At 58.8% G+C, this 23,561-nt stretch overlaps 2 protein-coding genes across 4 annotated transcripts; both read right to left on the bottom strand.

Moving 5' to 3' along the window:
* Positions 1 to 184: 184 nt before the first annotated feature.
* On the bottom strand, positions 185 to 19,581 carry KMT2B (lysine methyltransferase 2B). Of its 2 annotated transcripts, none has more exons than XM_058675205.1 (38): positions 19,047 to 19,581; positions 17,908 to 17,980; positions 16,220 to 17,690; positions 15,352 to 15,925; positions 15,044 to 15,157; positions 14,797 to 14,947; positions 14,245 to 14,524; positions 14,016 to 14,071; positions 13,521 to 13,796; positions 13,233 to 13,327; positions 12,862 to 12,960; positions 12,637 to 12,750; positions 12,354 to 12,500; positions 12,166 to 12,261; positions 11,629 to 11,746; positions 11,055 to 11,168; positions 10,761 to 10,945; positions 10,596 to 10,685; positions 10,382 to 10,486; positions 10,189 to 10,262; positions 9,513 to 9,628; positions 9,339 to 9,430; positions 9,104 to 9,241; positions 8,386 to 8,544; positions 8,036 to 8,156; positions 7,881 to 7,959; positions 7,619 to 7,779; positions 6,452 to 6,679; positions 5,076 to 6,372; positions 4,915 to 4,992; positions 4,728 to 4,837; positions 2,388 to 2,525; positions 2,235 to 2,309; positions 1,965 to 2,142; positions 1,654 to 1,761; positions 1,448 to 1,531; positions 866 to 995; positions 185 to 774 (listed from the first exon to the last, which is right to left on the bottom strand). In XM_058675205.1, the coding sequence occupies exons 1-38, from the start codon at positions 19,407 to 19,409 to the stop codon at positions 499 to 501; spliced, it is 8,163 nt and encodes a 2,720-aa protein (XP_058531188.1). In that variant the 5' UTR covers positions 19,410 to 19,581; the 3' UTR covers positions 185 to 498. The 2 variants fall into 2 exon arrangements, with proteins under 2 accessions (XP_058531188.1, XP_058531187.1); XM_058675204.1 differs by having other exon boundaries at positions 15,352 to 15,507; positions 16,558 to 17,690; positions 19,047 to 19,579.
* Positions 19,582 to 20,380: 799 nt separating this feature from the next.
* On the bottom strand, positions 20,381 to 23,287 carry ZBTB32 (zinc finger and BTB domain containing 32). 2 transcript variants are annotated; one of them, XM_058675207.1, is made up of 6 exons: positions 22,025 to 22,423; positions 21,783 to 21,830; positions 21,507 to 21,580; positions 21,341 to 21,409; positions 21,080 to 21,244; positions 20,381 to 20,946 (listed from the first exon to the last, which is right to left on the bottom strand). In XM_058675207.1, exons 1-6 carry the CDS (start codon positions 22,279 to 22,281, stop codon positions 20,669 to 20,671), a joined length of 891 nt encoding a protein of 296 aa, XP_058531190.1. In that variant the 5' UTR covers positions 22,282 to 22,423; the 3' UTR covers positions 20,381 to 20,668. The 2 variants fall into 2 exon arrangements, with proteins under 2 accessions (XP_058531190.1, XP_004595197.2); XM_004595140.2 differs by having other exon boundaries at positions 21,783 to 23,287.
* Positions 23,288 to 23,561: the final 274 nt, after the last annotated feature.

Genomic DNA, 23,561 nt, shown 5'->3' with positions numbered 1-23,561 from the left:
GCCTCAGCTGGGAGACACAGAACCCCGGGGCTCTGCAGCAGAGCTCAGGGTTTACTTCCAGTTCTGGATGGCTTCTCACCTTGCTGTGGTGGCTGACGGGACTTCCTTGGTTCAGGATGGGTATGGGGCATGGAGACATGGGTTTCCACCTGCCCCAGCAGCGTACAAATGGGAACACCATCTCTCCAAACATTGACAGGCTTTATTGTGGGGGGTTCCCACCTGGGACCCCACCCTCTTAAATAAAAAAGTGCATAGAAAAGAAGGGATTTAGAAATCTTTGTACAATATCTACATCCGGGGCCCCCACGACAGAAAGGGGACCACTGCTGGGAGGACTGGAGGGTGGAGGCAGGCTCCTTGCCACCTGCACGCCCACATCCAACCTGAAGAGTAGGATGGGAGTGAGATGCTTGGGGAGGGGTCAGGAAGCCCCCAGGCCAGGGGCAAGATGTGGGGTGACAGTGGCATGAGGGGTCATGGTGGGCAGCCACGGCCTCAGTTAAGGAACCGACGACAGCGCTTGGCGCCACAGTTGCAGGGCAGCTTGTTACTGGCATCCTCGATGGGGAACTTGTAGTCATAGGTGAGCTCCTCACCACGTAGGATGCGGCGCAGTGCAAAGATTACGATGTGTTTTTGGCCCTCCACATGGATGACGCGAGAGAAGCAGTTGGGCTCGCAGGAATGGTTGATGAAGCGGGCAGCATTGCCATGCATGGTGGCATCCACCACATCAAAGTCATCCATGCGGAACATGTAGCACCCGATGCCCTACAGGGATGGGGTGACAGAATCAGGGTTCTGTCCCCACTAGCTGGCCCAACTCACCCACCCCATCCTCCTGTGGCCTCACGGAGCCCACCTTCCCATCGTAGAACTTTTCCCGCTTATCAGTCAGCACAGAGCGAATAACAATACCAGAGTACTCAATGACCATCTCGCCGGCATCAATGTTGCGCTTACAGAATAAGCCTCGCCCGTGGATGGCTGATCTGCACAGCAGAATGCACAGGGAAAACACTCAGAGGGTAGGGAGAAAATTATAGGGCAAACGGAGACTTCATGATGGACCATATCAATCAGTGGACGACCTCATCGAGCGCAACTGGCAGCGATTCATAACTGCAGAACTATTACACATATCTCAAAGCATGCCCCACATCCAGGACTTAGGGTGGGCGGGAAACCGGGTGGGGCTTCTCCCTCAATATCCCCCTTTACCTCAGATACATGATGGAAACAATATGGACATAATAGCATTACCCACTTTCCTATCCCCCTAAACCTTTTTTTTTTCCTTCTTTTTCCTTTAACTGTAATTAACTATGTAAAGATTGTCAACAACAATACAATAAAAAATAAAAAATAAAAAAAATATATATATAAAAAAAAAAAAAGAAGCTTGTCTGGAAGTACAAGTGGCACTACCTCCAACCCCACTAACCTGTAGACACCCACGGCCTCTTTGGACGTTTTCTTGAGATGGCGAAAGCGCATGGCCATGGGCAGCTCCAGGCTGGTGGCACGTCTGGTGGGGTACAGCAGCATCACACAAGCTGGTACTCAGGAGGGACCGCCCTCTCCCACCCCACGTCACCCTTGTTAGGACCCTTCTAAACCACACCTAGCACCAGGGCTTGCCTTCCATACCTGGTGGACCTGAGCTGTACTTCATCCTCTTCCTCATCACAAGTGGCCCCTTCAGGAAGCACCCGGTGCTGGGAGGCCAGGAAGTTGAACATGTCAAAGGTGCACTTCCTGCCCATGGGAAGAAGAGGGAGGTTCATGGCCATCCGTTCAAGGAGACATAACCTACCCATTTTCAAAGCAGAGAAAACACACAGCAGAGTGGGCGCAGCTCATGCTTCTGCTAAGAACTTACACATCACTCTTACAGTGGCCTCAGTTTCAATCACTGCAGACTCAATTCCCACCCCTGAGAGCTGCCATAGGGTTCTCACCGGAGATAGACCTCGGCCCTGGCAGCCCCATGGGGATTCAGGGGTGGTTCCTCCTGACCCTCTCCTTGCTGGTGGTAGCGGAACTTATAGTGCTGGCAGCGCTGGGCCCCTGGTAGCTGCTCTGCCAGGAAAATGACAGCATCGTGGTGGATGCCCAGGAGCCTAGCTCCACTCATTCCTGAGGAGAGAAGGACACACCAGTCACACGGAAGATCCACCATGCCCTTGGGTCACCCAAGCCCACAGCAGCCCTGAAGCCCCACAACTTACCACTGAAAGACAGATGTCTGAGCCGGGCATGCCCTCGGGCCTCCTGCACCTTCTCAATCAGAGCTCTCCAGGCCCCTAGAGGGGAGAGGACCAAGTCAGCATGGTGTCTCAAGTGATACTTTCTCCCTCCTGCCACTGCCACCCCCAACTCACCTTCCAAGCTCTCTGCTTCTACGCTGAACCCATCTTCACTGCTGATCTCAAACCGCAGATGTGGGCCCGCCCGTTTGGGGGCTTGGTTCTCCTTGTCCTCTGGGAATGCGGGTTCTTCCTCAGAGCTTGAGGCCTCACCTGGTCCCAGGGAGCAAGTCAGAGGAGGAGGTGAGAACAGCCCTTCCCGGGCTCACAAAGGTCCTGAGGTCCCCACTGCCTGCCCAGCAGAAGGGCAAACACTGGAGTCTCATGCCCTTCTTTCTGCTCCAACTGCCCCTGAGCCCTGCAGCACAGCTCCTATTCTTCCTAAGGGGCCTGGGGTTCCATTCTGTGGGCCTCCCAGTCAAGACTCCCTCTGACAGCATGCTACATGCCTATCTATCCATTTTCATCAAAAACATACTGGAGAATTACATTATAAGCCTGTGCTTTTTTGTCTGCAGCAAATCCCTATAAACATTACAATTACATAGGTTCACATACACAGAACCAAGTACCCTGTACATTATGAGCTACTTAAGGGATTAACAGACATTAAAGACAGAGCAGACAAGCCTTGCTGAGGTGGCTGTGAGAAACAAAAAATGATCAAAGGACAACTCTAAGGTTCTAAGGTTCAGGACCTCAACAACTGGAAGGCTCTAACTGCTGCTGGCCGAGATGGTGAGAACACGAGTCACATGTCAACGGTCAGACTGACTCTGAGACGCCTCTAAAGAAACCCACCCCTGGTGATTTGGTGATTTAGTGGTGGCAGGACCGAACAGGAGCCTGGAGTTCAGGGACCAGGTCTGGGCCCAAGGGAGCCATCAGAATCCAGGTGGATTCAGAACCCAAAAGCTAAATGAGATCATGTGAGAGCGAATCCAGGTGGAAGTCAAGGGCAGGGCACTGTGACAAACTACAGCTGGCAGGTCAGGGCAACCAGAGGCAGAAGAGCAGTGTGGAACCTGGAAGCCAGGGAGGGAGGACTCCAGCAGAGGCTGCACCCCACGCTACCTCTGGTGCAGGCAGGGTGTCTGCTCAACAGTGATCACTGTGCTGGAAGCAGTGCACCAGAGTGCAAGTGGAACACGCATTAGGGGAGGCAGGACTTACATGGTCACCCTCCCCATTGCTAAGTGAGATTCTGAAACATTCTTGCCAGGCGACTCACCGTCATTCCCAGATCTCAGTGCCCAGAGGCCACTTTTCCCCCTTCATTCTGCTCCCTGAACACACAGGTCTAACTACTGGGGCTTATCCAAACACACTGACTGCTTTCTCTCCCGGTGCTCCCTGGAACCTGCAGTAAACTTGCTGATGTACATGTCTGTTTCCACTATCAGCCCATGGCATGATCCCTAAGAGCAGGGGACCTCTGTCACATTCACTGTCACATTCTCATGTTCTTTATTCCTTATTCAGTCCATACTACATTTTACACTTCGCTCAGCAGTTAAGCTCTTTGTAATTAGGTAACACAGGCATTTGTCCACAGCCAAATCTGAGCCTCCAGGTGCTTCACTGCCAGCTTACCTGTTTGTGGCCCCCGAATCACCGCCACTCACTTCTCCCCACCTTCAGTGACCAGAGAACTGTACTCTACCTTTATCAACTCCCTCAGCCAACCTGACTCCCAGTGCCCTCCCCTTGTGGACTAATGTCTCTGCATATACAGCAATCTCACTCCCTTCCTCCATCACAGGGTTACCTTCTCTGCTCTCTTCCTCCCCCATTTCTGATCAGCCTTCACACGAAACACTTTCAAGCTGGAGCTTAGCTCCTTAAGGCTGAATATTTTAGCTTCCTCATCAACTACTGCCTTCAATTCTGACACAACATCCTTGCTGCCCTCCTCCAATGCCCCCCACGAGAGGCCCCACCCACTCACACCAAACATGGATCCAAGCCCCAGGGGATCGTGGTACTCGCCCTGGCAGCTGGGACTGCTGCCTACTCCCTTCCCTTAGCCTTTGAACACCTCTCTCTTCTCTCTTCCAATGGTTCCTGCCCCTCATTCGGGTCCTATGGATAGTCCCTAGCTCATCATTGGCTTTAGGAGTGATTGGACTGATTCTGGCAGACTAAGCTCTGAGGCTCTCACCTGGGGTTTTGGGCGTGCTCGACTAAACATTTTCAAAGGACCTCTCACATGGAGCTGAAACGTCATGTCTGTGTCTCTTTCTGCAACGAGGTCATACGCTCCTCAAGGGCATCTCTGTAACTCAAGTGCCTAGCCTCAGGCTCAAACCTGATGGGTATGCATTGCTTTTTGAAGGACACCAACTCTGTGTGTGTCAGTCACCCAGCTGAGCCAGGCAGGGAAGGAGGCTGTGACAAGGACAGGCTGGTCCCTACCTGAGTAGTGGTGCCACTGGGACTCAAGCAGCAGGTCTGGGGGACCGTCAGGGGCCCGTGGAGGGCCACCGTCAGGAAGTGGCAGCAAAGGGGACCGTTCCTGGAGGGACCTGTGACGAGATGCCTGTCAGGACAGAGCAGGGACAAGGGACCCAAAACCTCCAGGGAAAGAGGTTCCCTCGCTCACCCAGGGCTTTCCTCCCCAGAATTCTCCAGGTCGAGAACTTCCCGCACTGTGGGTGTTTTCATCCTCACTCGGCTAAACCTGGGGTGGAGAAACGAGAAGGTGGAGCTGTCTTCTGCTCACCCCCCTTTTGCCCACTTCCCCAGCTGAGCACACTCACTCACCCACTGCTGCCAAGTCCTGGAACATGAGGGCTGTCCTCGGAGGATTCTCCATCTTCATCCAGCCGGAGGGTTTTGCTTGGGGGAGGTGCTGGCAGGGAACGGCCAGAGAAGGTGGATACCCTCTTGACGCGGATGGCCTGGCGGGGTGGGCTGGGAGGCCCACTGCTAAACACCAGAGTCAGAGGAGGGGGAGGAGGGGGCGGGGCAGGGCGGACCACTCCTACCCCTACCACTGGCAACACACCCAGCAGGGGTCCTGGGGGCAGAGTCCAGGAGGCAGGAGCTGTGGGGGGAACGGCAGGGGGCAGAGGCTGCTGCTTCACTGGAGGGGAGGCAGGTTCGCCCTCCCCCGCCATCTTCACAAACACTTGCCCCAGCTTGTTAACAAGGATGATCTTGGATGTGGCAGGTTTGGGGGGCTCAGGAGCAGGGCCCAGGCTCAACACCCGGACCCCTGGGGCTCCAGGAAGCCAGGCAAATGTCCTGGAGGGGTCAGCTGGGCTAGAAGGCAGGCCTTGAGGGGGCTGGCTGCCATTGGCCAGGGGAGGTGTTGGGGGGAGGGACTCCTCTTTGGGACCAGCACCCCCCTCTCCAGAGCCCCCTAGGTTCTTCAACACAAAATCCACAATTTCTGATGGCAGGTCTTCAGGAGGTCGGGACCTGTCCCCTACTCCTCCGAGGACCCCAGCTCGGCCCACTCCTGGCCCTGTGGGTGGAGTCTCCTGCCCCCGAGGCTGCTGGGCGGCCTCAGCCTCACTGTCTGTGCCATCATCCACTCCATCCAGCTGTTCAATGCGGGGAGTGCCAAGTGGGGAGTTGGGAGTCAGGGCGGGGCCGGAAACCACAGTCACAGGAAAGTGGACATAGTGGGTGGTGGGGCTGGCCTCCTCCTCCGAGCTGTCCCCTGGGATCCCATGGCTGCTCCCCACGGTGCCCGCAGCCACAATCTCTTCTTGGAAGGGCTCAGTCCCCAGCAGGCTGGCCGCAAAGTCCAAGTCAGCAGCACTCAGTCCTGACACCACCTCCATGTCCTCAAAGTCTGGGCCCAGGTCTTCCGGGGGTGGTGAAGGGGCGAGGCCAGGGGGAGCCAGCTCCCCTGAGGTAGGTGTGAGGGCTGTAACGACTGAGGTAGGAGGGGGCACCCTGAGCGGAGGGGAGGTTCTGAGAGGCGGGGAGGCCAGCCGTGATGATGGCAGCCTGGGAGCCAGGGGACTGGGCCGACGGGAGCGTCTTGGGGGAGCTGGAAAGTCCGGGTCTCCCACCGTAGGGATGTGGTGGGTCAGAGAAGACGGACTTCCTGTGGGAGAAAGGACCTTGTCAGCGGACAGCTCCAGGCACCCCACCTCCCCTCATCTCCAGATGCTCCCAGGACTCACCAGGGGAGGGGAGGGGGCCAAAGGAGACGCCACCCAGGGGCCTCCGGGACGGCGAGTAGTTGGGCACTTTGATTCGAGCTCCTGAAAAGGAGCGGGGGGCTGGAGGAGGGGCGCTGCCTGAATCAGGCCGCAGCACTGGGTCCAGGTTCTGTACAGGTGAATGGTGCTCAGGAGCTCCAGTGGCAAGGGCATCTGTGTCTGGGGGGCATTCCTCAGGATTTAGGGGCTCTAAAGAAACAAGAAGACACAGGTTACAGCAGGGACTCTTTGTCCAAGCCTCTCTCACATGCCCTTCCAGGACCCTGCAGAGGCTTAACTGCCCAGTCACCAGGGACCATACAGGCCCCGAGCTCCACCAGGGGCATCTGCAGTCTCCCATACTCCTGCTTCAGGTCCCTCAAGACTTCCCGTCCACCTTTCCCAGTCCCCCACTTCCCGGCTGCCTGATTCAGGCCCCACCTGCCTTGGAGGACAATGTCTTCTCAGCACAGCCAGTCCTGCCACTCTCCCCTGGCCTGTGCATCCTTGCCACATCAAAGGCATCCGCCCTTAGTGCTGGAGGCTAGCCATTGCCACACCCCACCCAGCCATTGCCACGCCCCACACAGCCTTTGTAAACTCGTTTCTGCCTCCCACTCTTTTCTTCTTCCCAGCCAGGGAGCACTGTCCTCAGCTCTCCACAGCATGCTCTGATTGAGCACAGACAACCACACCACCTGAGCAGCTTCTGCCTCTGGCTCAGCCCAAGCTGACCTTGCCCTTCCCATTCTCTGTTCTGTGCCCTCCAGCTCTTGGCTGTACCCCAAACTGCCAGCACCGTTTTAAGGATGACAGTTTGGGAACCCAGCAGACCCAGATTTCACTATCTCACTACTGAAAAGAGCAACTGCCCCCACTCCTCATTCCTGAGGCACATTACACAGAGCTTGTGCCTTCCCCAGAGGGTTGGGGAGTGTTAATGTGAGCACGTGGTCCAGGCCACAGGGCCGTAAACACTGCTCCCTCCACAAGCCACCGCTCCCCTTAGGCGCACAGTACTCTCGCCTCCTCACTCCCTGGGAAATGCAGAGCACAGTCCATGGCCAGACACGCAGGGCCAGCAAGTTATCTGTGATTGTCATGACAAGAATAGCACTCAGGAAGAAGAGGCGGTCCCGAGGGTCATACCAGAGGAAGGGGTGGGGCTGTGCACAATGGTCTGGTTCTCCTCAGCTGCCTCCAGGTGAGCTGGCTCTTCCCGCGGCCCCCAGGGCCGATACTCCAGAATCCGGCACCGATACCAGCAGCGCCTCCGAGCATCCACCGTGCTCCAATACAGGCGGGAGCACCTGGTCGGGGAACACGCAGAGCAAGGGCGTTAGGATTTATCTGGGAGAGGAGCTCTGGGCCTGGGATCCCTCCACTCCAGCAACCCCCTTGGACTGCTCACTGGTAGCCAATGGGAAAGAGTCGTCCCTCGCAGTCTGAGAGATCAGACAGAGTGCCCAGGGAGTCAATGCGGATGGAGCCTGCAGAGCCAAAGACAAGTCAGGAGGGACAGGCGAGGCCAGTCGGGAAGACCAGAGTCAAGAGTGAGCAGCTTACCAATGAGCACATTGATGGCATCAGGTTCAAGCCCTGTCAAAAACTTCCTTTTGAAGTTGATGCCCTCAAAGTCCACATAGACTCGGCGGAGAACATCAAAACCATCGGGGGTCACGATCTCCTGGGAGTTGGATGGCAAATGGGATTGCTAGATCCGTGGTGATGGGAGAGGAGTACAAGGGAGAGGCTCTATAGGAAAGGACTGATCAGGCAGGGTTCGGCCATAGGGCTCTGGGAAAACATGTGGTAGAGCCAGCGAGGGGCAATAGGGACCAGGTCTGAGGACAAGGGGGACCCTCGAGCGGTGGGGAAGACTGTACTCAGAAGTTGCCTCTGCCGTGCTGGCCCACCTTGCCATCTAGCAGGTCTGTGTGTTTCTGGCAGAAAACTTTCTTGTCATCCTGGAAGATGCAGCAGCTGGCCCGGGCACACATGAAATGGAAGTTGCTGAGGCAGGAGGAAAGGCAGCAGCCCACCGTGGCTCCAGGCTTCAAGCAGAGCTCACAACGCTGCAGGCAGCAAGAAGTACTTAGGGGAGAAGCCGGTGATAGGCTCCATACCACTTAAACCGTTTTGTTCCGTCTATCCCGGGACGTACCATAGCCACAGACTGCACCAGACATAGTAGCATGGGCCAGGAGCAGCAGGATTATAGCAAACAGAGAGCAACAGCTAACCCTGAGTGGCGCCACATTGTTCTGCACAGTCCTCAACAACCCCGCAGTAGCTATCCTATCCTCTATTGTTTCCCCAGTCACCCTGCGGAGGGTACAGGGTACTCTTCAACACTGGGCCCAGGGGAATTCTTAACCCAACTAAAAACCTCCCCTTATGAGGATCCAGCATGAACATGCCCACTGTCAAAATGCCACTTTGTCAGGAAGGCAAACAGCACGGGTTCAATCACCAGGTCCCCTAGGCTTTAGGCCCAGATAAGGCCAGAGAGTATAAAAGGGAAAAAACCTGAGGCCGGGCATGACCACAATTGCACCCAGGACCATGGCAAGGGCACACATCCGAGTGGAGCAGGGAAGCAGGAGCAGCCCCCGCCTAAGGCCCAAGCCTCACCATCTGCCGTCCTCGAGCCACAGCAGCATGCACATTCTTGAGGGAGCCATCATTCTCCTCGAACACCTCAGCTGACCAAATGGCACAATTGACGTGTGTCCATTCATTCTGCCCAATGTACAGGAGCCGCCCTGCTTCCTGCAGGGAGAAGGAGTGGGTGGATGGGGTGTGTGAATGTGTGTAAGAACAGAGCCACTGCCCACCTCTGAGGCTTCACACACATAGTAGCCCTCACCTTGGAGTCTGCATCCCCATACTTGAGGCAGAGTGCACACTGACGGGGGTCATCCATGTGTGAGAAAGTGGTTGGATCCTTGCCCTGAAAAGCTGGGAGGGGGATCTGAGCATCAGGACCTACAGCCTGGCACCCCACTTCAGGAGCCCTGGCCTGCAGTCCCCTTCCCAGTACCTGCCGAAGGGTCCCCTGGAGGCTGGCCTGACTCTGGGGTCTCCAGTTCCTGCTGCCTCCACTGAGCGTACACATGGTCCAGGGATGGGGGCAACACCGCATTGGGAAGGACTCCGCTGTGGACAGACAGGATTAGCATCTGACACTAACAAGGATGGCTGGACTGCGCCAGCACCACACTGGCCTAAGCATGCCATGACACCCTATATTCTCATCTCTCTCAAATAACCCAGGCCTCTTTGACACTGGAAATACTATTCCTTACAGCTAACTTCATCCACAGTTATATTTCAAGGTAACCTCTTTCAGGAAACCTTCTTAGACCTTGAAGGACCCATAGGTGCTCTCTATAGGCTTTCCCAAAACCACCCTAACCATCTGGGTCAGTGGTGTTTCCTAGTCCACCTAGATAGTAGCTCTCCAGGCAGTAACAGAGTCCAATCTTACCTGTTCTGTGCTCTTTACACAATTCGGCCTTGTGCAGAATACTAACAAAGTGAGAGCTAAGGATACAATCCCAGTCTCTGGAACCAATGGGGATTCCCGCCTGGGTTCTCCCTGCCTCTTCTCCAATCCATCACTCTGTTCTTCATGCACTCTCAGTCTAGCCTGTCCCCTGGACTCCCAAGAGCCCTTGCTTAGCCTTGGCTCCCCTCCTGCTACCAGCCTTGCTCACTTGGGCAGTCGGGTACTCCGTCGCCAGTACTTGGGGTCGTGGGCGTCGAACCAGCCGAACGCAGACTCTAGCAGCTGGGAAGAAGGTTAACAGGATAAGAACTGGCTTCCCGAGAAGAACTGATGGGGACGGGTATAGAGGGACTCACCCTCTTCCTGCCCTACCCCCCATAGACCTCCCCCAAAGAGTTCACCTTCAATAGGAGTCCCTTCATCTGGCCTCCAGCCCGGCGCTCGGGGGTCTCTCCCTCTTCCGAGTGTCGCATCAGGATGCTCACCATGTCCTCCATGAAGCTGTGCTGTAAGCGGGGTTGTCAGGGTCTGAGTCTCTAGCCCCCTCCTCACCCCCACCTCCAGTCCAGCCCTCTCCTCCTGGCACCCACCTGCTCCTCCCCGTGTCCCACTCACCACGGACTTATAGTGGCCTTCCTCGAAGCGCTGACTCACAGCTTGCAGACCACAGGGTCCCGAGTGCAACTGTTTGCCATCCTGCCCACACTGCACAGAGGACAAATGTTAGAAGGGGCCAGCGGGACCTGGGCCCACCCAACTCGCCTCTTGGCCCCTCCAGACCTGGGAACACAGCAGCAGCGGGACCGCCACCTTGGAGCTCAGCAGTCCCTGCAGCACCTGACGCAGGCCCCCCTGCAGGGCTCCACTCAGGGCCTCTCTCCAACGGGGCTGTGTGGCCCCTGCACAAGGTCCACAGGTGTACAGCACCGAGTCTGGCAGCCCTGACAGGATCTCATAGTCTTCATCTAGAGTGGTATGGCAGGAAGGAGAAAACAGTTTGGGAGTCTGGGAGGGTTCCCACCTGAGGGATTCCCCTGGGGATGATGCCATACCCAAGGCACTTTGTCTACCTACCTGAGAGCCCCTCACACTTGGCGTGCACCCAGTGGTCACACTGTGCACACTGCATCATCTTGCTCTCGTAGTCATTGTCTTCATAGCAGCGTGTGCAAATGGGACAGTAGTTCCCTGGAGAAAAGAGGAAGAGAAGGGAGTCAGAGGGGCTGGAGTCACTCTTCACCCATCCAGAATCACAACACCTTGACTGTTGCACAGTCTGCTCCAACAGGTCCCATCTGTGTCCTGACACTCCCAAAAAGCTGGTTGAGGATGAAGCAACTTGTCCAAAATCTGCAGCCCCAATGCCTCATTTAAAAATAGGGCGTTGCTGAACACACTGCCTGAGTAAACGAGGAAAGCATGGGGTTTACGACTGCTCCATGGAGACCAGCAGTGTGGGGTCCTAGGTCCTCTACTCCCATGGCCCTCGGAGAGGTTCTGCATCCCTGCTTTACAGACTGCAGAAACAGTTCCACAGCCAAGAAAAGGAAAGCCACTAGGAGAACACACCTGCTCTACCTGCCTGTCTAGACGCCTGGCCCACGCCCCTAGGGCCCCCCAGGGCGACATTCCCCTGCTAGGTCCCCACCTTTCTCATAGAGCTGGGTGCACCTGGGGCAGAGGCTGTAATCTCCAGACCACTCGACATCCCAGTTCTTGCCTGGAGTTGCCCCACAGCTCTTACAGCGTACGCAGGCTGAGCAGATCTGGGGGAGCAGGGCAATGTTAGGGAGAAGCCAAACACCTGGCTGGAGCAATATGAAGGGGAAGGTGGGCAAGAAAGAGTGGAGAGCAAGCAAGAAACAGATGCAGGCAAGAAAGAGGAGGAAAACTAGGCAGGAGACGAAAACCAAAGGAAGAACGGCGGGGCAGGAGCAGATATGGGGTGAGAGTAGGGGTCTGAGCCTGGAAACACGGAATCCACTTGTTCCCGAACCCATGACATAGAAATTCTGCATGTAAGTCTTGCCTACATCAAAGTTTCGAAAAGGAAATGTTTATCACACTCTCAAAAGGCGTCCCCACCGCTACCCTCCTCCTCCTGAGAGCTGGGTCAAGAGCAAGTCTGGGGTGGTGGCAGCAAAATCACAACACCAAAGCAAAGCTTATGGGCGTCGTCTCTCACCCAGTGGCGCCGTTTGCGCGCAGCCCGAGTTGGGTAGCTGGGTCCTAGGCAAGTTGGGTGATAGGCATGGCGGCAGCGCTCACACTCCAGGAGGTGCTAGTAGATGTTGGAGAAAGACAGCAATGGCAACATTTGCTGGCAGAGGGATGCTCCCTCCTCCCTACTTTCATTTACCGCTGAGTCCAAACCTTGGATGGCCGGCCTTTGCGTCCACAGACATGGCAGAATTTGCAGCGGCGGCAGCACCAGGAGTCGTGATGCTGGGGCAGGGGCCGTTCGGCTTCCTCCAGGCAGAAGGGGTGGAAAGGGTCACAGCAAACTTGGCAGAACACCAGCTGGGGACGGAGCGGGAGAAGGCACAATGGGTACCAGTGGGCACCAAGCAAAGTCTGAGGCTCAGGCAATGAGGAATGTCGTAAGCCATCAGGCAGGAAGGGCAGGGGGGCCAGGGAGCCTGTCCACAGCTCCCACCTCATGCAGGCCTTTGCTGGCACACAATAAGCACACCATCGGCGGCCCCCCTGGCACGGAAGTGAGCACGCTTAGGCCACCCATCAGCCACACGTTCTCCAGGTCACAGTCTTCCTGCAGAAGGGGGAAGCACAGGCTCAGAGAACAGTCTGAGCACCACAGACCTGATGCAGCAGGCTTTTTCCAGCCCTGAGCTCCCATGGGGCCCACCCTCCCGTGCTGTACCTTAAAATCCACACGGACCCGGTGTACACCATCTGGGGACTTCTGTTTTCCAGTCCAACCATTAGGAAAAGCAGCAAAGGGGCCAGAGGCCAAACCATCCTAGAGAAGATCAGTACGGAAGTCAGAGGCAGGCATCGCCGCCCTCCACTTCCCTATTCACTGCTGTCCCCATGCAGTCAGATTCTGCCTTTGGCTAGTTCCCACCCTGCTTTCTAGACAAGCAGAACTGTACCATCCCTCGGGCCTGTCCCCTGGTGGGAACACACCACAACACATAGTTGTGCCTGTCACCCTGACTTGCCAGGTAGCTCCTGGAGGGCAGGAGCCACGCCTCACACAAGGTCGGGGTTCTTGGAGCGGGCCGTGCTGACCTTGTCCAGGCGCCTTCGGGCCTTGAGCTGCAACACAGGCTGTAGCGTGGGTTTGCGGGGCCGGCTCTGTTCCTCAGGTTCTGGGACCGGCAGCTCTAGGCAGGACATGGCAGCAGTGAGGCCCCAATCCCCTTCCATGCTCTGTCCCCAACTCCTTTCATTCTTCAAGTCCCAAGTATCACCTTCCTACTTGCTCTTAGCCAGTGGCATTGGCAGACTGCTAGAGCCCTGCCTCTTCCACACCAGTTTCAGAACTGACTGCCTGACAGAGGCACCGGGGGTACGCACCATTTTCACGGGGGGTCCGACGCCGGGGAGCAGGGGGACCCCCAGGGTCCGAGTCATCCGAGTCCTCGAAGATATCATAGGAAGGCCGCTGTTTGACGCAGCGCCGGGCTGACTTGCGCTGCAGGAGGGAGTCCTGCTCCTCGGGCCCTGGGAGGGCCACCACCTCCTCCCGGGGCCCCCCAGCTCCCGCCCCCCGGCGTGGGCCTGGAGGACCAGGGGAGGCCTCAGGAGATTCATCGGAATCCCAGGGCAACAGCGTCTTCACTATCGTCCGGCCTGTGGGAACAGGGGACTTAATAGGATTTGAGCTTAGTCAGACATGGGACACTGGGGCACAGAAGAGCCAGGAGGAAATGGGGGAAGATACAAAAGCACACGGTGGAACAGACAGAGGTGAACAACTGCAAAGATACGGGGAGAACCAAGAAAACACCACTTCCTCCATCCACACACCTACAGAAAGCTTTAGGAAGACTGCACCTCAAACTTCATTACCTTTTTTAGCCAGCCGCTCCATCTTCCGAGCCTCTATCTTGTCACACTTCCGGTATCTGGGGAGGGGAGCAGCACGTCACCAGGGTAGGGGATTGGTGGTCTGGGGGAAGAGAGGAAGCTCTCTACAAGGATGCCAACCCCGAGCTCTGACTGGGCAGCAGAGGGCCAGGGCGGGAGGCCTGCACAGAGGACCACGGGTGGAGACAGAGGCTATCTGAAAGTTACTCACACACAGCACTGCTTCTTGGTGTTGGGGCCCCCGAACTTGGGCTTGTCCAGGCAATTGACACAGGACCCACAGTCCTGCACACGCAGGCAGCCCCGACAGTGACCACAGCGAGCCATCCGCATCTTCTTGCCATGGTGGGAGGGCAGAGTGCGCCGGGGTGTAGGGGTCAGGGGCCCTCCAGAACCCGCGGGTTCCAGGTCTCCTCCAGGTTCTACTGGCTCCACCTTTTCCTGCTGAGACCGTGACGGCACACTCTCTGTCTCAGATGCTGATGACGTATCTGGCAGCAGAGAGAAGGGGATGGAACCGCAGAATCACAAGGATTTTACCTCATTCCTCTACTCTCCCTTAGATCTTATCCAACTGACCCACTGGCCCGTTTTCCCAGACGGGTAGGTTCCAGGTATTCCTAAACCGACTGTTCTGGCTAAGACTTTGCACTCCAGCCCACCTGCCCCAGAACTTACGCAACTAGGCTCCCTCTCCCTAGGCTATCGACTCACCCCCAAAACCGACATGGCTATGAAATCTCCCCACAAGAGCATCCCCTACCTTCTGCGGTAAGGTCCTGCCGATCCCGGAGAGGGAGGGCGCTGAGGCGCGGGACATCCTCAGGCACCATGGCCCGGGCCTGACCCAGGGCCACCGCGGCATGACGGCAGACGTGTTTGATGCGAGGGCCTTGCACAGGGGACTCTGGGCCCTGGGAGAGGAGAAAGCAGGGGAATATGTTTGGGGCTGCTCCTTGGGCTCCTGAAGCTAGGCCCCTCTTTCAGAAGGCCTTCCGCCCACGGCCTACCGAGGGTCTCTCTCTCTTAATTTCCACCGATTCATCTTCAGACCGCACAGAGCCTCTGTCTGAGATCTGCTTGACCATCCCCACGAGCTCCTCCATCTGCCCCCCAGGGCTCGGCTGGAAGAACAAACAGGCTCAGGGGCTGGAAGGTGAGGGAAGACAGGGAAAGATGGGTGCAGGGAGGAAGCACTGGCACCAAGGGGTGGTCCCTGCAGGCCAAAGTATATCTAGGGAAACAAAAAGCTCAAGGGTAGCAGAGAATTAAGGCTGGGTGGCCGCGTGGTAGGGGCGTGGCCAAGCCCCATGCTCACCGGCGTCGAGGTTGCCACCTTCTGCTGCTGTTGCTGTTGGTCAATCTTGAACAGCTGCACCTTGGCCCTCTTCAGGAGACTAAACATTTTCTCCTCCACTCCAGACAGCGGCAGCGGGGCCCGGCTCCCCACACGGGCTTTCTCCAGTGGTGGGGTCTGCTGTGGTGAAGGCGGTGGCTGCAGCTGTATTTGTGGCTGCAGCTGTGGCTGCTGTGGTGGTAGTGCCTGGGGCAGTAGCTGGGTTTGCAAAGCCTGAAGCGGCTGCTGGAGCTGAGCCTGTGGCTGTGGCTGCAGCTGCGGCCCACTGCTCAGAGCCAAAGTCCCTTGAAGGGGCACCTCGCCCTTTACAGGAGTGCTGGCTACAGGGGCAAAGCGGGGCAGGCTGAGGTGGTTGGTGCGGCCCACCGCCCGGGGCTCAGGCTCAGCTGGAGAGTCGTCAGCAGGAGGCGGCTCTGGCTCAGGGGTTTCGGGTGCCCCAGGAGGAGTAGTAAGCACCGACTCATAAATTTTCAGGTGGGCTTCACTTGGGGTAAACTGAGGTGCCCGAAGGAGCAGGGGCCTCCGGGAAGGGGTGAGGGCGGGAGTGGAAGTGGGTAGGGGTAGAGGTGGGCTTGGGACTAGGGCTGGGGTTGGGGCTGGGGCAGGGGCAGGAGCTGGGGCGAGGGAGGGAGCCGAGGTGGGGGTGGGAGCTGGGGCTAGGGTGGGAGCTGGGACGGGGGTGGGGGCAGGGGCTAGGGTGGGGATGGGGGCAGGAGCGGGGGCAGGGGTTGGGGTGGGGGCAGGGGTTGGGGCGGGGGCAGGGGTTGGGGTTGGGGCAGGGGTTGGGGTTGGGGCAGGGGCAGGGGTTAGGGCTCGAGTGGGGGCAGGAGTTGGGGCGGGGGTAGGGTTTGGGGCTCGGGTGGTGGCGGGGGTTGGAGCTGGTGGAGGGGCAGGGGGAGGAGGGGGAAGCTCTCGGGTCAGGGAGATCCAGCGAAATGTGGGTTCTCTTAGGATGGACCGTCTCTTTTCAGGGAGTGGGATAGGGGTAGATGGGGGAGTTGGAGCACGTGGTGGAGAGGGGGCTGGGGCTGGTTCTGGGGGAACAAGAGGGGAAGTGGCAATGGGAGGTTTCAAAACAGGGGAGTTATCCACTTTCGGGGGCTTGGGCGGGTCTTCATCCATAAATCGCCGAGGTGTCTTGATGACGCGGGAGGAGCGGGCACTCACCACAGGCATAATAAACTGCCGGATATTCTTCAGGAAGGTGGTACTTTTGGGGGCCACAGTGGGACTATCTTCTGGAGGGCTTCCTGCGATGGCGCTGGGGGTTGGGGCAGGAGAAGTGCCCTCTGGTCCTGCCCGGGCAGCCTCCCGCTCTGCCCGCTGGCTGGGAGTCAGGGGAGGCCGGCCCCTCTTCCTGGAGCATGCAGCAGGGACCACAGGAGCAGGGGGTTCTTCCTGCTCTTCCGGGGCAGGGGCTGGCAGAGGGGATGGCAGGAGTGGGGGTGACACCGGGGGTGGTGGGGCACAAGGTGGGGCTGGAGACACTGAAGGGGGTGGGAAGGGTGGAGAAGGAGGAGGAGCTGGCGGAGTCAGGGGTGCCAATGGCAGGTCGCCCTCTTCCTTGGCTAGCATCACCTCTTCCTCTGCTACAGCTCTCTCTTCCTTCTCTTCTCCCTCCTCCTTGACGTTTTCTTCTTTCACCTCCTCTCCCTCCTCCAGCTTCTGCTCCCGATTCTTGCAGCAAGAGCCCCTTTTCTGTCCAGATCCAACTCCTCGGGGAGCATCCTGCCAGCTTCCCCCATGTTGACCTTGACCCTGACCTGATTCAACTCCCAAAGACAGCTGTCCCATCTTCACTCTTTTGGCCTTTGAAACAAACTTGATCACCAGGGGGAGCCCGCCTCGGCCTCGCCCCCTGCCTCCGCGGCCTCCTCGCCCAGACTGTCCTCCACGCTTGGGGGTCCCAGGTCCTGGGCCAGGCCCCTCCTTGCACTTCCAAGTGCCAGTTCGATGTTTTATTGGAACCACAGGAGGTGTGGGCTCAGGCTTGGGGATTGTCACAGCCGCTTCTGCCACCACTACTGCTTGGTGCTTCTTCCTGCAGGGACCCGCTGGCCGTCCTGGGGGCCGTCCCCGAGACCGACGGGGAGTGGCAGGCTCACAGGCCTGGCTCCGGGGGGGTGGGGGTGCCTGGGCCCGCCGGAGAAGTTCAGTCAGTGCCTGCACCATCCGTTCTGTGCCCTCCTCACCCCGTTTCCGGGCAGGGGGCTTAGGGGGGTTAGGAGTCACATCCGCTAGGCGAAGAGCAGGAAGGGGGGCTGTCTTATGCTTGCGGCCCCGACCTCGAGGGGCTCGACCTAAAAGGAGAACAGGTGTGGGGAGAGAAGGGTCAAACTGGTCAGGCGCATGGGGGCAGGGACGGAGCCTGTCTGGTCTCCTCCACAGTCCAGCCTAGCCTCTGAACTCAGAAAACGCTCTGGAACTGAGGGAGACTGGGCGCCCAGGGAAGAGCGCCCGCCCAGGCAGGGAAGAACATTTCTGCACAGCTCCAGAGGAAGAGTTCCCAGCACTCACCTCGCTGGGATCGGAGCGCAGAGCGCAGCGAACCTGAGGCCACATCTTCATCTGAATGAAAACCCTCAAACTCCTAATTCGGGGGGCCAAGGGGAAAGGGGAGAAACAGCCATCAGCGCCCAAACATTTGTTCCACCTGGGTGGTCAGGGAGCATCCCCAGCTATCCCAGCCTATTTACAAAAGAATGAAGACGCCTGGAAAAATCACCAGCGGGTGGAACACACAGGTTCACCCTAGGGATGGAGGGCCAGGGCATTTGCTACAGCACCCCCTTCTCCCTGCCCCCACGTCCCCACACCAAAGCACCCCAGCACAATCACTGCTGATTCTCCCAAGACAATACATCGGGGTGTCCTCAGGCCAGGTAGCAGGCAGCCAACCCTGGGCCGGCTCCCAGTCAGAGTGGGACCTCCATTTACACCCTTGTAAGCCATGGCTTCTTTCTGAATGAAGATTGGGACAAGGGCACCCGAGTGTGTGTGGAGGGGTAGGCGGCTACCAGCTGCTCTCAAGGGAACTCATGTCTTCCAGCCTCGACTAGAAGCTGGGGGGGGGGGGGCAATAAACCCCCAGGTGACCCCGTAGGACCCGCTCCAGAGCGTCTGGCCCCAACCTTCTTTTCTCTCTCCAACCAGAGCAGCAAGAGGAAATCTTCCAGCAGTCCACCTCATTGCACGAGAAGCGAGGACATGCCGGCACCGGGGCCACACCGACCGCGCAAGAGCACGAGCAGAGGCATTTGCAGCTCCGAGCCGGGGACCCAGCTCAAGCCCGGGTGCCTCTAAAGGCACGCCACTGCTGTCAACCGCCATGCGCCGGGCGTGCACTCTGCACTGCCTCAACCTCCTCGCCCCAACCTCCACTGCCCCAGTTTTCTAGGCAACCGAGCAAGATCAGCCCCGGACACTCCCGCAGCACCCGCCTCGGGCCCAAGTGCCAGCCGCAGTTTTTTCTCAGTCCACTTCCAGGCCCGTGCCGCCGAAAAGCTCCATGCAACCTATCTCCTTCCACGACCCAGTCTCTGCAGGGCCCCCGAGGACCCCACTGGGCCACGCCACCCCCTAGGGCCACCCAAGACCCTCTGCAAACCACTGGCCTCCGCCCCGCCGGGCGCTGGGGACGCCTCCGACCGCCTCACCTCATCGTCGGATTCCCCGTCACTGCTCTCCTCCTCCGGCACGCAGCCCCGGCTCTGGCCCCAGCCCCGGCCCCGGCCCCGTCCCCGGCCTCGCTGAAGGCGCGGGCCGGCCCACAGGCGGCGGAGCCGGCGCAGGCCCCGGCGGAGCCCCAGCAAACGGAGCAGGGCCGTGTCCTCCCCGGGCTCGGCTCCGCACGGCCCCGCCGCGCCGCCGCCGCGCCGCAGAGGTACCCGCACTCTTTCGGCCCCGCTGCCCCGTCCGCCGCGCCCCCCTCCCCCGCCGCAGCCCCGCGGCCGGCCGGGGAAGCGGCCCCGCGCGGAGCCAGGCCCGGGGCAACTGCCGCCGCCCGCCGCCGCCGCCATCTTGGCACCGTGAGAGGGGCCGGGGAGGCGGGGGGAGGGGCGGCCCGTGCGCAGGGCCGGGGGGAGGGGCGGGAGAGAGGAGGGCCGGGGCGGGGCGGCCGCGGTCACGACAACAGCCCGCGCCGCCGCCGCGGGGTCGGCGGGAACCGGGGGCCGGGCCGCCACGCGCGGGGCACCACGGGAGCGGGAGTCCGAGGCCCGTCGGCCGCCACCCTCAGACCCGCGCCTCCAGAGCAACAGACCTCGCGCAGCGGCCGGAGGCGGGGGAGGCGCAGAGGCCTCCGGGAAGTGTAGTTCGGCCGCCTCGCTCCTTCCCCCGGGAGCTAGGGCGCCAGAGAGCTGGGATTATGGAGATTCTCGGCCACGGACCCGGAAAGACCGGTCCCTCGTTCTCCGGGAGGTGTGGTTCTCGCCCCAGACTCCTCCCATTGTTCTCGTCGTGGCCAGCGGCCCGCCTGGACTACCTTTCCCTGGGTGCAGCGGGCTCCGGACCCTGGGAACCCGGAAGACCCTGGGAAATGCAGTCCGCCGCCGAGGCGTGGACGAACGAATGGGGGAGGGGGTGTGTGGATGCTTAGCGTCGGTTCTTGGCTGCACACGGCGGCTCTTCCGCACGTCGCGGAGAAGATGCCAGCGTTGCGTTGGGACAGACCCTTGTGCGCAGGGAGAGGAGCGGGAGTTTGCCGTTATCAGGGCCGGAGCAGTGCGTTCCTCTCCGGCTCCAGGCCGAGTGTGGTGGATTGCCATGGAATGGGCCAATGACTTGGGGGTCTCACAACCCCCACACTCCCAGGGCCTGCACCGAAGTTCGCCGGGCACTAAGCCCTCGGGGGCTGATTGCTTCTGAGGGAAAGTAGCTAGCCCCGGGAGATGGAGGAAGTGTGCGCTCCACTGGAAGGCAGTCGCGTGGCCACCAGGGGCCGCTACAGGACCAGACGCACACACTGAAAAAGTCGGGACTCTGCTTACTCGCCCTAAGCGGAAAAGCACAGGAAATTCTTTTATTATGGTGATGCAATCGACAACCTCCCTCCCCCTGCGGTTCGTCCGCGCTCTCGCAGACTGGAATCACCGCCACTCCACAGGGGTTCGCTGGCATGGTAGTAGGCGGGTCGAGGCCCCCCCCACCCCGGCGGCAGAATCGCCTGGAAGCAGAGGTTGTGGTTTCCGGATCACTAGCGGAGCCTTCCCATCTTTCATTCTTTAGTTGCATTCCTGGCCAAGGCTAAAAGAAACTTAAAGGACAAATCCACACCCCATCAGAGACAGGCGGAAGACGGACTCCCGGGAGAGGTCGAGGCCCGGGGCGGTCTCGAGGAGGAAGAGTAGAGGAAAGTGGAGCGGATGGTCCATCCGGGCGGCAGCTGGCTGGGCGAGTGGCTGCGCATGTGCGCCTGCATGGAGGCCAGGCTGGAGCAGCCGACTCCGCACAGAGGGCAGCGGTAGGGCGCGGCCCCGTGCGTCCGCAGGTGCTTGGCCATGGCCGAGAAATCTCTGGAGCGCTGAGGACAGAGGCCACAGGAGAAGGGCTTCTCTCCTAAGGGCAGGCGCAGAAGGAAACGGGTGATGGGAGGAAGTCGGGCCGGAGCCCGTGCAAGCCGAAGGTGGAGGATGAGTCGGCAGGGTAATTGTGGGAGCTGGGCAGTTCCCACAGGGCAGGGCGCCCCTACCTGTGTGGACTCGGTGGTGCGTCTCCATCTGGTGCTTGAGTGAAAACCTCTTGCCACAGACAGGACAAGAGTAGGGCCGAGACCTCGCGGGAGGGGGCAGGGGAGGTTGTTGGCCAAGTGGATGACCTGTAGTGCCCTCCCGATCCAGACAGGTTGTGGGCACGCCTGTGAGGACAGAAAGTCAAAATGGGCCTGGGCCAGGACTCTCACAGCCAGGAGCCCCACGGAAAGGCAGACTAGGCTACAGCTCAGCTTACTCACCTGGGTGCCCCTGCTGGGACTGTGGTGTCTCCCCTGGACGCAGCTGTGCTGGGCCCTGGGGCAGAGAACCTGAAAGGAGGGAGGGAGGCATGGGGAGGGGGTTGCTGCTGTGGCTGGGTTCCTGGAGCCCCAGCTCCAGCCCCGAGGACCACCGGGAAGGGCTTACCTGGGGTAGGTCTGGAAGAGGCCAACTGGTTCTGACTCCAGAGCCCTTTGGGGGCATTCAGGGACAGTGGAATCCTAGGAGGGACAGGAAAGAGGTCGCAGCCTGGATGTAAGCCCTGACCCTTTCCCCAGTCCCCCTCTTGGGCTGGGTTTTGACTTTTTCCTGCAGGTGGGAGCTTTTAGTCCCAGCCTCAGCTCTGTAGAGGTCTATCCCGGCTTCCTCTCCTGGGACCCTGCCTCCCTCTCTGGAAGTCCTTCCCTTTGGCCTACCACTCACCTCTGGTGCAGAGGCCAGAGCTTCTGCCAGGTTCCCGTGCTTGGGGTGCTATGGGAAAAAGGAGTGCCATATCTGGGCGGCCACAACAGCATGTTCCATAGGGCGGGCTGGCCCTCCCTCAGCCATGGGGCCTCAGCCCAGCGGGGCCCCGGGAGGTCAAAGGCCCAGAGAGAACCTGGCGGGGGAAGGGGGCCGGGGAACTCCCGCAGACTTTCTTCAGAGCCCCTAGAGCTCTCATTCACCCGCAGCACTGCTGCTTGCTTCCCATATGCTCCCCCATGGCCAGGAAGGGATTGGCTGCGGCTCTCCTCCTTTGCTCCCGTGGGCTGCCACTGACCTTGACCTTCACGCTTTGCCTCTGGCATCTCAGGGCTATCTCTTGGTAACTTGTGCTGGTGTGGCATCTCCGATTCTCGCCCAACACTTGTACAAGTCCCAGGTTTCTGAGCCTCTTTTCCTCTCTTAGGGTCCCCTGTGGGCTGCTCTGGCTCCTCCTCATGGTTCTTTAGCCCGTGATCCAGCTCTTCAGTTCTATCCCTTTGCGCCTGCCGGCATGCCTCTTCCAGAGCCTGTACCCCCAGCACCTTGGCTGCCTGTTCTAGAGGCCCCAGCTCCCTGGACTGGAGCTCCACACTCTCCCCATACACAAAGCTTAGAAGCTGGGCAAAAGTGGAAGAGCTGATGCCTTCCGCCAGGGTCCACTTGCCCCTCCGGCCCAGCTGCTGGCTCACCCCCGCCAGCACCAGGCTGTGGGCAGGGAACTCCTGGTCGCCTACTGTGATCAGGGTGTCGCAGAGTGCTGGCCGTAGCGTGGCTGCAAGCCGTACCAGCCGGTCAGAACCATAGGGGCTAATCAGTTTGGATGGCGGCAGGGACATTGTACCTTGCCTGGGTACCAGTGTCAGAGGCTTTGAGAGTTAGGCCACAGTGAGGCGTCCACAAGAGGGTGGGAAAGGAGGAACAGCATATTCTCGGGCCTGTGAAGATGAGGGAGGAAAGAATGAGTTGCTAGCTCTTGGTCGTGCATCACAGCTCTGTCCTGGATGGAGCAAAATAAAAGACGATATGAGTTTATCAAAAAATCAACAGGAACCAGCGGTGGAGATGGAATGCGGAAAAATGGAGATCACATCAAATTCAGGACTTAAAAAAAAAGAACAAGAGCCAGGCCATTAATACAAGGATGAAACAGTGTGTTTAAAACAAGCATTAAGTGGAGCCTGCCAGTTGGCAAGCTCTGGCTTAAAGAATAACAGGTGATACTATTGAAACTTCTACTTCCTCCAGGAGTTCCATGGTGGGGCAAGATTCCCAAGCCACACAACCAAGCTGTCCTTCCAAAAGGGATCACCGCAAAAGCCAGTCAACAAGGAGGGAGCAAGACATTGCTTCATATGGGAGCTTAGGAAGCCAGTCCCTCCACCTGCCCATCATGCCTATCGGGACAGTACGGCTCACAGCTGCAGGAAGGCAGGCTTACTCCAAGGCCTTGATCCGTCTCCCTGACACTGAAGTACACCTCACAGAAGGAACCAGAAGAGACCAGACTCCCGTCCACTGGGTGAAGAGAATGGGTACAGCTGCCATCAGAGAGAAGACCGCTGACTTAGTTGAGGACGACAGGAAGCTTTAGAGAAAGCATTGACACACACACCCAAGGAAGTAGGAGAAAAGGAAATGGAAACTATAGCGGGACAGACAGTTTCATCTCAAGCTTAGGATAAGCAGATGGTTTAATTTTGTTTTTTCATTAGCCAGAAACTAAAGACAACCCAACAA

Source organism: Ochotona princeps, chromosome 16 (genome assembly GCF_030435755.1).
Source record: "Ochotona princeps isolate mOchPri1 chromosome 16, mOchPri1.hap1, whole genome shotgun sequence".
NCBI classification, from domain to species: Eukaryota; Metazoa; Chordata; class Mammalia; order Lagomorpha; family Ochotonidae; genus Ochotona; species Ochotona princeps.
The sequence above is the reverse complement of the archived record's forward strand: the minus strand, read 5'-3'. Positions and strand labels throughout refer to the sequence as shown.